The 17,719-nt window shown below is 37.3% G+C and overlaps 1 protein-coding gene and 1 non-coding gene across 2 annotated transcripts in view; both read right to left on the reverse strand.

Moving 5' to 3' along the window:
* FGF12 (fibroblast growth factor 12) overlaps positions 1-14,555 on the reverse strand; it is a 586,961-nt gene extending 572,406 nt beyond the window's left edge. Inside the window, 2 exon segments of the mRNA NM_001132576.1 lie at positions 14,166-14,308; positions 14,474-14,555. Coding sequence (NP_001126048.1) covers positions 14,166-14,178 — 13 coding nt within the window. The 5' untranslated portion in view covers positions 14,179-14,308; positions 14,474-14,555.
* Positions 14,556-16,547: 1,992 nt separating this feature from the next.
* On the reverse strand, positions 16,548-16,709 carry LOC112132958 (U1 spliceosomal RNA). Its single transcript, XR_002914655.2, has one exon. It is a non-coding gene; the product is annotated as a U1 spliceosomal RNA (small nuclear RNA).
* Positions 16,710-17,719: the final 1,010 nt, after the last annotated feature.

Raw genomic sequence — 17,719 nt, forward strand, 5'->3', positions numbered from 1 at the left:
ACATGATTGTTCAAATATGAGGAAAAATGAAGATATTTTCCGATATGAAAAGGCTCAGAAATTTTACTGTGTATCCTTTTTTTAGGAAGCTGTTGGAGAATGTATTCCACCAAAATAAGAGAGTGAACTAAGAAAGAATAATACAGAGGATGCAGGATAACAGGAGATCCAAGCAGAGACCTGCAAAAATTTTCTAGGGTGATGGAAAAAGAGACCCTGGGACCAAAGCAATGACAGAAAAAGGGTGCACATAGCACCCAATCATCAGGTTCTGAGGGATATTACTTCACAATGAAATTGATAGAATATCTGTGCATCCGAGTGTCTTGAGATGCGATTCAGATAACTGGCAGGGACTTGGAGTTAAATATAGTACAAAGTATATAGAAAGCTGGGCACATAAAAACAAGACAGTTATCAACCACAGGAAAAAAAAATCTTATGACAAAAGGAGGAGTAATCATAGTTTAATTTGTCTTAGTCATAAAAGTATTTACATAATCATAATCATGCAACTACTAAATACTGATCTAACAAAAATAACAATGTAACAGCCTTGGAAAGATGATGAGATGGAAAGGAAGCATGTTGTGGTAAGAATGTGATAAAGGGAGAGACTTGAAAGCTATTTCCTTGGTGGGACACTGAGAAATTAAGAGGTAGTAAGAAGAGAATATTGTTTAGCATATGAAGGTAAACATCAACAAGAGTCGAAAGTGATTGTAGAGGAAAAAATGGGAGAGAGGACAAGAAAGTACTATATTTCACAATATACTTTCTATAACTGTGACAAAAATAGCAAGTAAAAACAGAAAAAGAAAGAAGAAATCACCTCAAATTTTATGCATGAGAGATTGTTTTTATACTGCTTTTGCTCTAAAAGCATTTCTGATGGAATTGAGTATCACAGGAGATTGCAGTGTGTTCCCCAACATCCTCCCATCTTTCCTAAGACACGATTCATTGGGGTCAGTTGAGATTAAAAGAGGTTGCTCAGAGACAAGACAAGGCTGTTGTTGCCATCTGTCTAACCACACCTTATGGTTATTAGATGAAAATCATCTGCTGAGCTTCATCTTCAAAATCTTGTTCATAAATCTTTTACAAATCAAGCTGAGACCTTCCCTATACAAGGTGCTTTCTAGACTTCAACCATTGATCACGATGATGCAGTTTGGTATGATGTGTCTTCCTGGAGCAGTTGTAAGTGTTTGATTCAAAAGTAAAATCTTTGTGGAGCTGCCATACTTTACAGCACTACACTGAGCTACAACTAAAGGCACACATTGGAAGTGTAGTGCTTGAATTTCATTTAAACAATTAAGCAAACTCGAATCCATCAGACTCAGCAAAACCCCATGGTGATGATTTTGTACCAGAGCAGTTTTGAGATACTTAAAATAATAATATCTATATTTTATTAAATGCTTATTATATGCCAGGTAGTGTAGTAAATACTTATATTATCTTATTTAATAGTCAAAATAACTCTATAAATAGCTACTATTATTATCTCCATTATATACATAAGGAAATCCAGGATTATGGAGATTAGGACCCTTGCCCAATGTCTTTGGCTAGGAATTAGGAAGACAAAAATCAAGACCAGAATTGGATTCAGAAACTGTTCTTTTAGAACTCTGTCTTCTCTAAAGAAGGGTCATCATAATATCAAAAATATACCTTTGAAAGAGCGATGGGTGAGTTTGGAGACAAACATATTTCTGACGTGAGTCTTCATATATTTAAGCATAAGCGAGTTTGAGAAAATTCATATAACACAGTTGCAAAATGCATATATATTAGTACTTGCATAGTTTTTACTCTGTTATAATTCTGAGTCTTAATAATTTATAGATCTTAAGGAAATAATTTTTAAGCTTGACGCTTTTCAAAAGGTTATTTTCAAAAGGACCTTTACCCTAGAATACTAGTCTATAGGTTTCAACGCTAGAATTTTAGAGAGTTGAGAGCCAAAAGCGAACAGAAATGAAACTCATTGTTCCATTAAGTAAGAGAAGTGTGTTAGCAGTAGAGACTGGCAAAAATCAGAGTGAAATACTGGGTCACAGTATTTCTTCTGGCCCTGACAGTGTGCTTGTACGTATGCCTTGCTTTGCACAGCAGACGTGTTCTTGAAAAGTTAGTGAATAATTAAAGCTTTGTAAGTAGAATTGTATTCTAAAAGACCTAGGAATCTAATTTTTTAAAGATGATTACAGTAGTCAATGTTTTTGAAATGTAAATGAAATCATCACCTACGTTACATAATTTGTAACAGGCTTCCACAATTTGCTTCCAACCTTTCTTCCTTTCTTATATGATTCATCATCTACTGTGTCCTGTCCCAACCCTACATGATTTATGAGGAAAGAGTGTCAGTACTACATTCAGCACCTAAAACAGTGTCCAGCACAATAAATGGACACTGGATGAATGAACTAAGGAATCCATTCATCTTTTCCTGGCTACTACATGTATATCAATGTCTCTCTACCTTTGCATATAATATTTCATCAGCCTAGAATGACTTTCCAATGTTTTCATTTTATCCCTTCTGCAAGAGTGAGTTCAAATGCCAACTCCTTCCTAGATGTCAAATTCCTCTCTATATTCCCAAAAGATTACATTTAGATATTTAGTGTAATAGGGGATAGTTTAAACCTTATCTTAGTCCTTGGTTCCTAGCCTATAACACCTAGCCAGAGCAATCCACACAGACAATATGATGGTAAAAGTAAATTTAATCTAAATTTTCACATGCATTGCCAGCTGTCAGTTCTTCCTAGGTTTCTGTTTATGCATATCTTCAAAAGCTAATTTGTGAGGTGTTCTTGAGGTCAGTAACTGCGTGGTTTTTCATGTCTAGCCCCAGTAACAAGCAATGTGCATGGCACAGATAAATGGATACGTCCAAGCATGGATCCTTGCATTAATTAATTAACCAGTGTGGTTGTGGGTAATGCTGGGCTAATTGTCTATATGTGATATCACTGACTCTTTTAAGCTATGGAATTCCCTTATGAGAATGCTATCCCTGATCCCTTATTCTGATATTTCCGAATAACCAGCAAAATACACATCTATTTCCAGATTGAATTCCCAAGTGCAAGAGAGCCTTAGACTAGATTGTCTACACCAGGGTTTCTCAAAGATCTAGACTAGCAGCATCAGCACCTTCTGGGAACTTGTAGAAAAGTAAACTCAAAAGCCCGGGCTCATGCTGGGTTCACTGAATCAGAAACCCTAGGGGTGGGGCCCAGTGATCTGTGTTTTGGTACACACTTAAGTTGGAAAACTGGTCAGAAAGTTGTCCTTACTCTTCTGACATAAACAATGCAACGTTTCCTGGACCCAACCAACAACGTCAACATCCCTGTTAAAACAGTCAGGTTCTTTCTTCTGAAGAAATTAGACTTCATTGTAAGCCAGATAATGGGAACAAAATAGTAAAACTATGATTTAAAAAATCAGTATAGGAATCAGTTGATGTCACTGCCATTCAGTTTTTACTGCATAATTTAAAACGAGTATATCTTGACTACATTGTTTTAAACTGCATACCACAGCTGCATGGCATTCTATGGTTCCAAACAGATAAAAATGAGCGAAATAAAACTAGGCAAGATGAAGAGGAATCTTAGGGATTTTAAGGAAAGAATCCAGCCCCTCATAGAAGCAGAGGAAGTAGTAAGCCTAAGGGTCAAATGCTAACAACAAGAATAACAACAGTAGCAGCTGTAATTATTGAGTACTAATTTTAAGCTTGGTTCTTTATATATATTTTCCTCATTTGTCTCATTAACCTACAAAGAGAGTCATTGTACAAATTAGGAAGCAAGGATACAGAAATATATCTTACCCAAGTTACAGAGACTAAAAAGTTGTTAGTTGTGTGTTTGATTTCAAGTCTTATGATCTTTCTACCACACCACTGAGCTGTCCAGGTAAACAGAACAGTTATGCAATGTGAGGGTTAGAAAAAGAAGCTGCAACCCGATGCTTAATTAAGCCCCTAGGGGTGGAAGCCAACTTAAGGCACATAAGAGCAGTGGGTTCTTTCTTGAACCCACCTGATAACAGGCAGGAAGGCCCAGTGATTCCTCAAGTCTGTATCTCATTGGCCCAGGGCTTGAGTGAGACTAAGCCTGCAGAGATTGGGTATTCTGAAGGTTAATAAAATCTGTACATACACAGTGGGACTAGTTTTTCAGTAACAAAGGAAGGTTGATTGGCTTATAAGACTATACTAAAGTATGCCTTAGGTGTTAAGTAGTGGTTAAGCTCATAGACTCTGAAGTCAGTCTGCAACTTACTAGCTGTGTGACCTGGGCAAATTACTTAACATCTCTATGCCTGACTTTTCTCATCCCTAAAATAGGGATGACAATAGTGCCTGCCTCATTGGGTTTTTATGAGGCTTAAATGAGTCAATATATGTAAAGTACAGTGCCTAAACATAGTAAAAGCTGCAAAATCATTATTTCAAAAGACTCAGTTATCTTTCCAAGACTCAGTTATCTTTCCAAATGTCCTTTCAATGTTTGACATGAATAAAGCATGAAAGCATGAAGAATAAAGAGCTTTTTTAAGTTTAGCTGGATCTGTTTAAGTATATAACTGAGCCCAACACCTATTACAGTTTTTTTCCCCATAAAGCATAGAAAAAAAAAACTGCTTTATGGGAAAAAACTGTAATAAAATATTTGATAAAGGATAAAACTCCACTCATAATTCAATTGTCATTATCCAAATATTGTCACTTTTTGCATAATACAATCTACTATTTGCCAATGACCAAATTTTACATTATTATAATTAGTGCATATATCCACATGTACTATTTTTATAATTACCATTATGTCATAAACACTTCTGATTATAACCCATGTTCATAAACATGTTAATGGCTGTTAGATATTTCCCTTTCTTTTATTCTTCGCATAATCAAGAAATTCAGTTTATTAACCATGAAACTCTTAGACCTTGGATAGCTTTCATCTGGTAGTAGAAAATGCTTCTTCTATCTAAAATGATCAGTAGCCAGTCAAACATTGGAAGACATAGTTATTGGTTTTTAAATTGTTTGAAGGCAATGAAGGATTGAGTGCAATTGTTTTTTAGTAATATATTACTAATGATTGAGAACTAAAGAAAATCAGACTTCCTATCAATAATGTCAGTAAAACACTCAGCCCTTGGACTGTTTGTCATTATTCTGTTAATCTTTCTTTTTTTTAGCAAGAAGGTGCTGGTTAGGGCTGGCAGAGAGAAGAAAACCATATCCACCAAATCAACTTCACATATGACTGTTGTATAAATAAACTCATCTTAATTGTAAAGAGGACACATATGAGGGTGAAGAAAAGACGTTATAAAAACATAATGTACAATCTGCTAAGCAAAAATGCCATCAAGTTCGCCAAAAGAGATAGGAGAGAACAAGCAGCTGATCATAAATCTTTAAACAGAATGTATCCACTGTAGTTCCTATATAAACACTTCACAAATGCTGGTTCTTTCAATCCCAGAAGTGAAAAGAATCTTGCCTCTAATCCACTCTTGTTTTGCAGATGAAGAACAAGGCCATAGAAAGAAAGCCACCAGCTCAAACTGAAGATGGGGCGGGAATTAGATTCAAATCCAGGTCTCTGGATTCCCAAGACAGGGTCTTTTCCACAGGGCCACTGCAGCCATCCATCAATTTAGACATATACCTGTGACCTGTGTGGTCACAATCATGCCATATACAAACTTCAGCCAAATAGCACTTTTTTCCTCTTAGTGCTTTCTCACTCAGAATCAAATTAATTGCTCAATAAAGTTATAAATCCAACAACTTCAGTTGCACAGTTCACAGCATTAAAAAGCTAGCTCAAACCCAAACTGAGTCCTTAAAATTTCATGTGGTAATTATGATCACCCTGTTTATTTTCTATAGAAGTTAAGCCTAAAGAGGATCAAGAAAGAATACAAACAAGCTTAAAATAACAATTTCTTTGTAACAAGAAAATAAAAATCAATAATGGACAAACCGAGTTAAAAAAAAAAAAAAGAGAGAGAGAGAGAGGTTTAGTACATTGAGGTTCATCCATGGAATAAATAGAGGAACCAGAACCTGATCTCAGACCTTCTAGCATTTAATAGATTAGATTAGAATAATCTAAGTAGTCTGTTAGAATAATACATTAGAATATTAGTTATATTTCATTGGAACATGCACCATGTGTATTTTATGCCTCAGTGTATCACCAGAGTATACAATGTCATAATCCCACCAGTGTACATACTACAGTTAGAAAAGCTCAGCCTTAGAACAGCTAACAAACAGCAGGTTCTAAGGAAATACCGCTTATTGAATCAATCAACCAATGGTCTTATTTTAAAAGACTGGCACTGATTGGTCTGTGCTATTGCTTTAGTTGTCTCCCTCACGTTTATGTTATTGTTATTGAGGGTCTTGCTATATTTGCATAATCGTTTGTTTTTTATGCTGATGCAAATCAAAGCCCATAGTAAAAAAGTACTCATTTCATCTCATGTTAAATTATTTGTAGGCTTGCAAATAAAGCGTGATTTACATGGAAACCTTTATCGTGATACATAGCAAATATTTCTCTCTTAAATCCCAGAAGTAAGAAAGAAGTAAACCAAATTCAATTTTAAATAGTGCTAGAAATGTTGAAAATATTTTGAAATGAAGGAAAAGCCTCTAGATAAAATGTGTAAATAGTCTAATTTTAAATTTTCCAGATTTAAAAAATTAGAATGATCATATAATAGATCTTATATAATAGTCTTGTTTATAGAGTAACCCCAATTTATTATAATATGTGAAAGAAACTAAGGGCAAAAAAAAAAAAGAAAGAAAAACAACCCAACACATTTTGAAGCAGGAAGCATATCTAGATTTTTCAGTTTCCAAGTATCTGAAAAGAAATTTCCCAAATTACCTGTGTTGAGGTTTGTTCAATTTGTTAGAGTGCTATCAGTACTGGAGGATTCGAGGAAAACCTGATTGTTTCACGTGGGTGATAACTGTAGCAGTGAATGAGGTAGGGAGAGATTGGCATTGCTGCCTCTTCCTGCCTGCTTGTTAAAGGACTCTTTGGTGCATTTAGTTATCTTCTGAACAGCCTCTGAAAGTTTCTGGATTCTTTTTCTGCAGTCTAGTCCCTTTGGGCTGCTTCTCAGGCTAATGGCCAATCCACAAACAAGAAACAAACAAAAACCTAACCACAGAATGTCAGCTTCCCTTTACTTCTTTCACATAAAGTCCCACTTTCAATTATGTGTGCTTTTTCAATCATTAGTAATGGGGCTTGTTTCAGGTAAAAAGCCAGGCAGAGTATGCGCTAAAGAAAAAAGAAAAGATCTGTGAAGGGGCAACAGGTGTCCTTTGGGACTTCTGCCTAGGTGCCATCAGCAGCATCGCAGCAGTTAAATACCACGGCCTCCCTGGGTGGGAGTCTCACATTCCCAAAGACAAGGAGACAGGGACTATTTCAAAAAGTAACTGGAGAGATGAGAAAGCTAAAATTAGAACTATTGACATAGATCCTAAAAAAATCCTACCGTGCTCTGCATGCAGGGATGTTAATAAGGAGATGAGGAAGAAGATGCTGGGGAAAATGGCATGTCATCTTAGCCTCAAACTCTCGCCATCTATTTTGCATATCTATTTTCAATCCCAAGTCTGTAGTACAGAAATGAAATCTCTCTTCTACACACACTCTCTTAACACTAAAGAGGGTGGTAATAAAAGACAAGGCCCAGGCAGTAGGAGTCCTATAGTGCTCTTGATAAAGAACACATGTATGTGTTATAGTCTCCTAGTAACCATCTTGGAGCTTATCTGTGGATTCATAATTGAGGACATACATCATCACCTGAGTGCTTCTTAAATATCTGAGTTGCAGGTATTACAGGATGTCCGGTGGTTCTGAGATGTACCCCTGATTGAGACCATTGTTAGTGGCCAGAATTTACACAGTTTATGTTTTAAACCCATCCAAGGTGTAATACTTGACTCAATATATCTCCATCCCCAAACCCATAAGATGTAGAGACAAATTCAGGTGTTGGAGAAGTTACTATTAGAACTGTAGAATAAGCACAAAAGAAATCCCTTTTGGTAAATTGAAGTTTTTGTGGGAGTTGATGAAGATGATTTATTGAGTGTCTATGCAGTATACTTGCTGCTAAAACTACAAAAATGGCAGAGGACCAATTTCTACCATCCAGGATCTCACAGTCTAGTGTAAAGAGAGACACAGCTAAAAATGATGAAAGTCATATTATAATTCTAAAGAGTTCCAAATACTTTATTAGCATGAGTTTTATTTCATAATCATGATATTATGGTATGGCACTTGCGATGGGTATAAGAATTCTTATTTTGCAGAGAAACAGAGGTAAGATGAGTTGCCTAAGTCATTTAGTCTTTATGATCCTTTGTTTTGTTATCTATAAAATAAAGTTAAAATGCCCAATCACAGGGTTTTAAGGGAGACTGTATATATTAAAAGCCTTTTGAAAAAGTACAAAGTGTTTCACGAATGTTATTTATGGGTGTAAATATGTGACAAATCAGGAAACCCAATATTAACAGATGCAATAAACCATTACTGGTCACTCAGTAGCACAAAACACCATACCTAATAAGGTTGGTACTTCAAAAACTTAAAAGCATAAAAGAAAAAGAATAAGGGAATGGCAAGTAGGTTGGCCTCCCCTAGACCTATTACTGAGGCTAACAAGCCTCATAATAACCTAAGGCAAGAAACAGGTTAGGCAGGTAGCTAGTTAGGCGGAATAGCTTTTATAGTAGATATATAGCTTGAGTTCAAATGGTCTCCCACACAATAATTTTGTTTAAATAAGCCAAAGGGAAAACAAAAGGCAGGAATTATTGCTGTGGAATGTTAAGTGCCTCTTTGGAGCTCATTAATCACTGTAAGACTTTATATTCTAGCCTCCCAGATAACCTACTAGAACTCTGAAAGATGAATGGAGAAGACACATAAAATGTTAGAAATCAACAGCTCTTGGTCCTGTTCATATATCCCTACATTGTAAGCTTTTAGAGGGCAAGTCAATAAACTATTTATACCTCTGCCCCCACATTTAATAATGTGCCTGGAACAATGTGGCAACTCAGTATTTTAAATTAAATGAACTGGACCCCCTTTGATATTTAAGAATCTTGAGACCCAAAGAGGAAAAGATTTGTCCAAATTTACACCATGAGAGGTGGAGTAAGAAACTGTATTTCCTACACTCAGTAACTATACATCATGATTTTACTGAATTATATTTTACTTATCTCACTATACTGGCTCAGTCTTTCATTATTGTTGTTGTTATTGTTTAACCACAAAATAGCTCTTCTTAAAATCACTTTCCAGTTCTGATATACTAATGATTGCATAGACATTTCCTTTCTCCACTGCAGAGTAAATCATACTGGCTTCAGATAAATGACTGTTCTATACCTTAAGTGTGTTGGTTCATGGCCCTGGCTGAACTCTGATGGCTGGTATGAAATCTAGAACAGAGAATTGAATCTTCCTTGGGAATACATGTGCAGGTCTCTCTTAAGAGAGTGGGTCAAGTTACTCCCTTCCATGTTCTGGAATCACACTGATGTTTCTGGGAGCCCTCCTGGTAGCTAAATTTCCCACACTTCTCCAACTTACAATCTTCTGGATCCATGAAGTTGGCCTAAAAAACTAATTAAGGCTATCCAACGCATATAATCTGAGTCCCTACTATGCAAACTAAAATGTTCTACCTGAGATGGACACCTAGGTGGTTGCTGGAATGTTAAAGGCTCAGATTTTGCCCATGAGCAGGTTAATATGAGTGAAGATAGAAGAGTGAAATTGTCAAGTTCAGAGATTGCATCTTAGTTTTCTTTCACATTCTCAGAAATAGGCACATTGGGTACATATCAGATGCTCAATAAATATTTGTTTAAGTAAAAAGCACAAAAATTACAATGTTGATTGTAAGAAATGCAGTATGTGAGGGACAAACAAGTACTTAGGTCATGGGAATCTCAAAAGGGTTGAACAGAGAGGTATGACAATAGAAAAGGATAAAGCTATATTCACTCTGTTTAGAAGTGCCTTGATTTAAGTAGTCAAATATCATCACATTACCATGAGTTAACAGCAGACTTTGTCAGGAGCTTAAAATGAATGTAGAGAATAAATTTTTAAGGATAATTGGGGGTTGAAAGTAAGTGATTGGAGGATGAGCAGCAAGGGTATTTAAAAGTTTGTTTTCTGATCTAAATATGAGGCACGCAGTTTCTTTTTCATTTTTGTCGTTTACAAAAACAACCAGAAGACCTAGAACATGATCACATATCCATGAGCCTTCATATTGATTAGACGGATAATATCTAATCTTCTCTACTGAGGTGCCTGGAGTGGTGTCATTCATTCTCAGGTACAATCAGTTCCCTGAGATCTACACCAGTGCTTCTTAAATGTTAAGGTGCATAGAAATGACCATTAGATTTTGTTAAAATCCAGATTTGATTTGGTAGATCTGGTGTAGGGACTGAGATTCTGCATTTCTAACAAGCTCCCAGGTGATGCAAATGCTGCTGGTCTGTGGACCACCAGTAATAATGCCCTACATCAGTGGTTAACTCTGGCCATCCATTAGCATCACTTGGGAGCCATTTAAAAATACTTGTGCCCAGATCTCACCCCAGAACTAATTAAGCCCACATTATTAGGGGTATGGCCTAAGCATCTTTACATTTGAAAAGCTCTACAGGTGTTTCTATAGGTAGTATGCCAGCTTGAGGCTGGAAATCTACCTAGACAAAGAAAAATGTGATATAGGTGGTGGTCAGTAGGAAGTGAGAGTGTGTGTGTGTGTGTGTGTGAGAGAGAGAGGAGAGGAGAGGAGAGGAGAGGAAAGGGGAGGGGAGAATAGGGGAGAAAGGAGGGAAGAGGAAAGGAGGGGAGGGGAGGAGAGGAAGGGAGGGAGGGGGAAGGAAGAAAGGGAGGAAGGGAAAAGAGAGGGAGAAAGGGAGGAAGGGAAAGGGAGGGAGGGAAGAGGGAAAGAAGGAAGGAAGAAAGGAAGGAAGGAAGGAAGGAGGAAAGGAAGGAAAAAGCCTGTTTCCTCACTTTAAATCATGCTTCTCAAACATTAATGTGCATACAAATTACCTAGGTACTTTGTCAAAATTCTAATTCTGACTCAATAGACCTGGAGTAAATATGGAGATTCTGCAGTTCTAAAAAATTTGTTCTGCAAACCACATTTTGACTATCAAGAGTCTAAATCAGTGGTTTTCAAACACTGCTGTACATAGGGACCTCTAAAGGAAACATATATGCTTTTTTCTTCCACCCCAATATTCTAATTTCATTGGTATGGGGTGCCATCCCAGGATGAGTATGTTCAGAAAGTATGTCAGGTGATTCTAGTGTGCAGCAAACTTTGTGAACCACTCATCTAAATACTAAACATTTTAACTCATTTAAGAATCTCAAGCCCTTAAGATATACAAGGCACAAATTCCGTCAGAGCTGCTCAGACTGCGTACCAACCCAAATCTTTGAGACAACGTTAAGTACATGGTGCACAAAAATCGCTGAAATTAGATCATGAATTGAACCTCAGGTCAACTGATGTATTTTCCTCTCTTCTTTACCCTGTATGACAGGGAGTGATGCAAAGTTGTAAATAAGGAAGCAAAAATAAATTGATCTTATTTGTAAATAGCTGAAGTTCAACTTTCTGGACACTGGAAAAATGCTCTAAGAAAGGTTGTCAAATGCTAGAGGTAATGTGAAGGTTGTCAAGTGTTGGCAATGGGATTCAAGATTAAATGGGCCATTAGACGGGGTATGGGATAGAGAACTCTTGAACCCTCAACTGAGTCATGCAATATGACTCTATCTTTAAAGACTTTCTAATAGAAAAGTATTATATATACATACATTTGAGAATGTCTTCCTAGAATTAGATTTGAATCTGTTGGGGGAAGAAGTTTGTACACGGCAGCATAAAACGTGAAAGATGCACCAATTAGAGTATTGCACAAATACACATTTCTCTTAATATACTCTTTTTGGCTGGAATAAAAATTTCAAGTTAGCTACCATCGTTAGCTGTGCCATTTGCATCAACTTAGAAAGTGAGGCCAATGTATAAGTAATTAGCCATTTTTAATCTGATTGCCAAGCAGCTAACACAGCTTCATTAAGAAAGTCCAGGAACTCACATGCATAAAGACTTTCATCATGTTTTTTTTTTTCAGAGGCAATTATGGGACCTCTGCAAAATGACCACAATGTTGGCCTACAGCAAAAGTCTTCGTTGCCTTTGGATCAGTGCTGTGATTCACTATATCATTGCTGTCTGGATTGACATAGAACTTCTGAACTGATTCTTTTCGGATATATTTCTGAGATTCTTTCTCCTTTCTGAACTCAAAAGACTGGAAGAACAGCTAGAACTCTACTGTTAGCAATCTGATCATTAAATCACCTGGAACACTAAGTGACACATAGCATGTTTTATGGGCAACGAAGGAAAATAAAAGATTACTGCTGAGAGATATAGCCTCTTTTTATGATTGAACAGGAATTAGTATACACATTGGAGGCAAAACTGTTACCAAGAACCTTTGTCAAATAACTAAATTTAGTGACCAAATACCAGGTGTCATCTAAGCAAGAAAAACTGTTTCATAGTAAAATGATACTCTTTTTCTGTTGTTAACCTTATGTCCCAGAAATACTTAGTCAACTAGAATATTACAAAACTTTATGTGTTAAGAACTGCCTTTTTATTTTAAAATGGAGTATAATAGAGTTAATAATATATGCCTCAAGTACATTTATAGACATGGATTCTCTCATATGTGCACATCATTGTCAGACATGGAAATGCCCATCAACGTATCATAAGAATAATCTGCCTGAACTGAAAATTGCCAGCTAGTCTTAATCCATGTTGATTCAGCTCTTTTTATACTATAAATGCTTGCCTAGGTTCAAATACTTTAAATCTACCAATTAAATACTTAAAATACTTTATTGAACATAGAACTGCTATCATTCAACACTCCAGTTTCATTAATCAGCCCAGAAATAGGTAACTCACCACCATTCCCTGATCCTAAGTACATTACCACAGTGACTGACATTCCTGGTTTAAAAATAAAATCTTGTTTCAAATATAGCTTCCCGAGTTCTGGGTAATGAATATAGTTTCATAAAAGTTGACATCATTTCTTCTGATTTCGCCAGAATTAAATACACCCAGTATGCCTCCTGGATATCTGACCACCATATCACTCAAGGCTCTCACAACCTGGTGGGCGTTTTAAGGAGAAGGAGAAACAGACCTGCATAGATGGGGTTAAATCCAAAAGATATCTAATCTTGTGATTAGAATAGTCGTTGTGTTTATGTGTGTTCAATATGCCATTCAGAAGCTGATTTTTACAGTTCATTTATCAGTTGGCATGCATACATTATTCAGATTTGCTTATGAGGAGAACATTAATATGTACATGTCCAGAACTAGTAAATGCATTATGCTTGGAAGCCAAGCAGTACTCCCATACACTGTTCTTCTTAGAGGTCAGTTCTAACGCATGCTGTTCCAAATAGACCCAATTTCTCTGCTGATATATATTCAAAATGCAGTAGGATGTGGTCATACACACCCAGAAATACCATCTTCATGAGGTGGGGGTGGTGAAATTCAAACACTTTTTTTTTAGCAATGCATTATTGGATATCAGATACAAACGTGCCTGTCAGCAATTCTAAAGCAAATGAAATAGATTTATTTGAGTCCATCCATTATACAGAAAAGATATTGCTTTACCAACACATACCTCCTCCTCCTCCTCCATTTTGGGGGGACTCCCCCCACCTCCCCCCAAAAAACTCATCACACTTCACTACGCAACTGATGGAGTATTAAACACTGTCTTCCAAGCTGTGGGAGTTAAAAAGAAGTCGCCTTCCTGCCACACTTCCCCAGTGCTGCAATGGACATAGCATCTCCTCCTCTATCGACCTAGTATGATGCTCGCTCCCCAAGCACTGCAGTCCCCTCGCCGAGGATTGCCTTGGCCACACGCACATGCAGCGGGAAGTCCCCCGATAGGCACAACCACATACCTTTGCTCTCCATTTCGGTCCCTTTCGAGTGCTGGGAAGTTCAATGGAAGTTGGCCGGAAGATGTGGGCCCGCTTCAGATTCCCAAATCTGGGAAGCCAATCTGATGATTTCGCCCGTACTTCCTTCCTTCCCCTCAGGCTTCCTGAAAGATGGGATTTCTTAAACCTTGAAGCTGCAATCAGCCACCAAAGGACACTTAGGAGCAGCAGCAGATTGCCTCTACAGGGGATACGTTGCGACGCGCATCTGATATTGAAATGCATGCACAGTGCCCGCTCAGATTTTTTTTTTTTTTTTTTTTTTTTACCTGGGTCTGGAAGCTGCAGGCAGGAGCTGTCCTCCGAGCGTGGTGCTGCAGGTGTAGTGACAGATCATCCCACTTTGCTCTCTGGATGTACAGCAGATTTGCATGGGCGCTGGCACGCATGCGCAGGGCGTCCCCCCTCCCCTTTTCACCGCCTCCCGCTCCCCCGCCCCCTTCGCTTCGCTCCCCAATAGGGTCCTCAGTTATCCCAGCTGAGGAGCTGTAGCATTCGGTCACAGGGAAGCGCTGCTAAAAATAAACGCCGGACCGGATTTTCCTCTGCAAACTAGAAAATGGATTGGACTGGTACTGCGTGCATCAGGACGAATTACTGAAGTCTTAGAGGAGGCTAGTGTCTCCAGGCAGGATATGGTTTTATTCAGAAGGCAGAGGGGAGAGATTTACGAATCGTTTTTAATGTTCACAATTTGGGTTTCTCTTTCTACTTGCTGCAGTAACTTTCCAGCTGTCTGCTTCCCTCTCCTCTCCCCATTGACTTCACATTCCTTGTTATATTCCTGTATGTGTTTTGTTTTGTTTTTCGAGAGTGGGGTGAGAGTAGTTACGGAGCTGTCAAAGGTTAATATTCTCTCGCTTCTTTGTTACTCAAACTCAGTGTTTTCCTGCCTGCCTCCACCTCAAAACTGTTCCATGAGCAGGCTCCAAGCCTTCCAAATTTCTTCAAAAAAGCCACTGAGGATATTTTGAGGTGCTCTTTTTAGCTTTTTTCCAACAACCTGCAAGAAGTCCCCAAAGGTGGGGAGGCGCCTTATTGATAATAAGTACTTCCAAACGCAATACCTAATCATTTTTGTGAAATTGCAGGGATAGAGAATTTTCCTTGTACAGAGCTCTAGAGCAAGATGCAAAACCAAAAATCTCTTGAAGTGCTACTTTCATATCAAAATATTTCTAAAGCCCACCCTGTATTTCGTTTATATGCAAAATGTTTAACAGGAAAAATTGTGTTGTATTTACTACCTTTCTTTTTCAATAGTCCAAATTTTCCTGAGGTGATCATCTCTCCTTGAGAATAATAATCTTATTCTCCAGAAGTCCAGAAAACTCTGTTATCTGGAATGGTTAAGGAAAGAGATGTGCAGATTAGTCACATACTCTAGTTCACAAAAGATCCTTCCACAGTAGGCTTCTAGTCCCAATTTTCAAAACATTGAAATATAATAAAATGTACTCCCAACAAGAAACCTGGAGTTATATCTAATTTAATCTTTTTCTGGTGATTCAGAGGGCATCCTTTGATTTTTCCAATGCCTTAGGGCCATGATTACAAGTATTAACCACGGATGGTTCAGCCAGACATGGACATTATTAGTGGAGGACTCCCACTAATGAACTGCTGTGGGTCAGCAATGCCTGGATCCATTCAGCATTTAGGAGTATCGGATTGCAGAGGCCACAACCTAGGGCCTACTAATTTTTAGGTTCTCCAATTGTATGCCAAAATACATGTTTGGAAGAATCACAAAACTCAGGATTTCTTTTCAATGTCGAATAGGCTTAGGAAGTAGGCTAAGGGTGGGAGTAGTGTTGCTCCTTAAGAACAATAGCCTATTTCATTGAGATAAATAATTTCTGCTCTTAATACTGCACCCCGTTACATGTTCATTCCTTCTCAAAGGTTTTAGAATAGAAGATATCTTTAGAATGCATCTCTATGTACTCTTCATATTTATTCTTTTACAGATGGAGAAACTAAAGGCAGGGGAGGAGTGGCACTTGATAAGAGTTACATGGTGAACCAGATCTGGGCTCAGAACCTAAGTGTCATACCTCAAAGGCAGAGGCAAGCCATCTAGTCCAGAATGATTTTTCATATAACTGCCTTCCCATTATCTACAGTGAATAAGAACAGGGAGAACCTTCTAGTTCATAAATTATCATTATTTTTATTCATAATTTTAAGAACCCAGCTGCTTTATTAAATAGAAAGCAAATCAAATTTAATGCAAAATTTGTGGTCTGACATTCAAGATCTTTCCATTCTTCTCCAAGCTTAACTCCTAGACAACAATTGCTATTATCCTAAACAAACCTCAAAATTTTCCTTTTTTTAAACCAGGGGAAAGTGGGATCACAGACCCCCACTACCACAAATTATGCAGTCTCGTTTCCCACATGTGGGGAAATTGCAGGGGTCAGCACGTCTGGAGTGCAATGGATAAGGCTTGACTGGGAAAACCACCTTCTTGATCATGATAGCTCCTCTGTCAAGATTTTTCTTACCTTTGCTTACATAGTCATTGCTGGAATATCTTGACCTCATCAAACCACTACCTACCGCAAGTATCTACAAATTCAAATCTTATATTTTCCTCTAGATCCATCTCCTTCTAACAGTCTTCCCTGATACTCTTAGTCTGAAAATACTCTCTACCAAGAACACTGATGATCCGCTCACTAATAATTCCAAAACTGATGATTTACTTCTCTTCCATCACTATTTTTTATTCTGTATCAGAATGATTTATGTATATATCTTGTTCCTTTTCCCACTCTTATTTTTTAAATGGCCTCCTTTGTCTTCAGTGTAGTCTAGAGTGTCCTGAACATAGGAAACAATAACAATGTTTCATGAATTAATAACATTTAGCATACATGGTTTTGTGTACTTTACTATGTGACATTAACTACAATCACCAATGACAACAAAATGATGATAATATTGACCTAACATTGCTCAGAGCTTACTATGTGCCAGGCACTATAAGGATTCTAAATGTTTAATGAATATTATCTTTATTCATTAAATAAGCTATATGAACATGCGAATGGCCAATATATGAAAAAAATGTTCAACATCACTAATCATCAGAGAAATGCATATTAAAACCACAAAGAGATATCATTTCATCCCAGTTAGGATGGCTATTATCAAAAGACAAAGAAAATAAAGCACATGCTAGTGAGGAAGCAGACAGAAGGGAATTCTTATGCACTGTTGGTGGGAATGTAAACTAGTACAGTCACTATGGAGAACAGTATTGAGTTTTCTGAAAAAAAAAAAAAAAAAACTAAAACTACCATATGATCCAGCAAACCCACTACTGGGAATTTATCCAAAAGAAAGGGAATCAGTATATCAAAGAGATATCTGCACCCACATGTGTATTGCAGCACTATTACAATAGTCAAAATATGGAATCAACTTAGGTGTCCAACAACAAATGAACGCATAAAGAAAATGGGGTACATATACACAATAAAATATTATTCAGCCATAAAAAAGAA

Source organism: Pongo abelii, chromosome 2 (assembly GCF_028885655.2).
Source record: "Pongo abelii isolate AG06213 chromosome 2, NHGRI_mPonAbe1-v2.0_pri, whole genome shotgun sequence".
Taxonomy (NCBI): Eukaryota; Metazoa; Chordata; class Mammalia; order Primates; family Hominidae; genus Pongo; species Pongo abelii.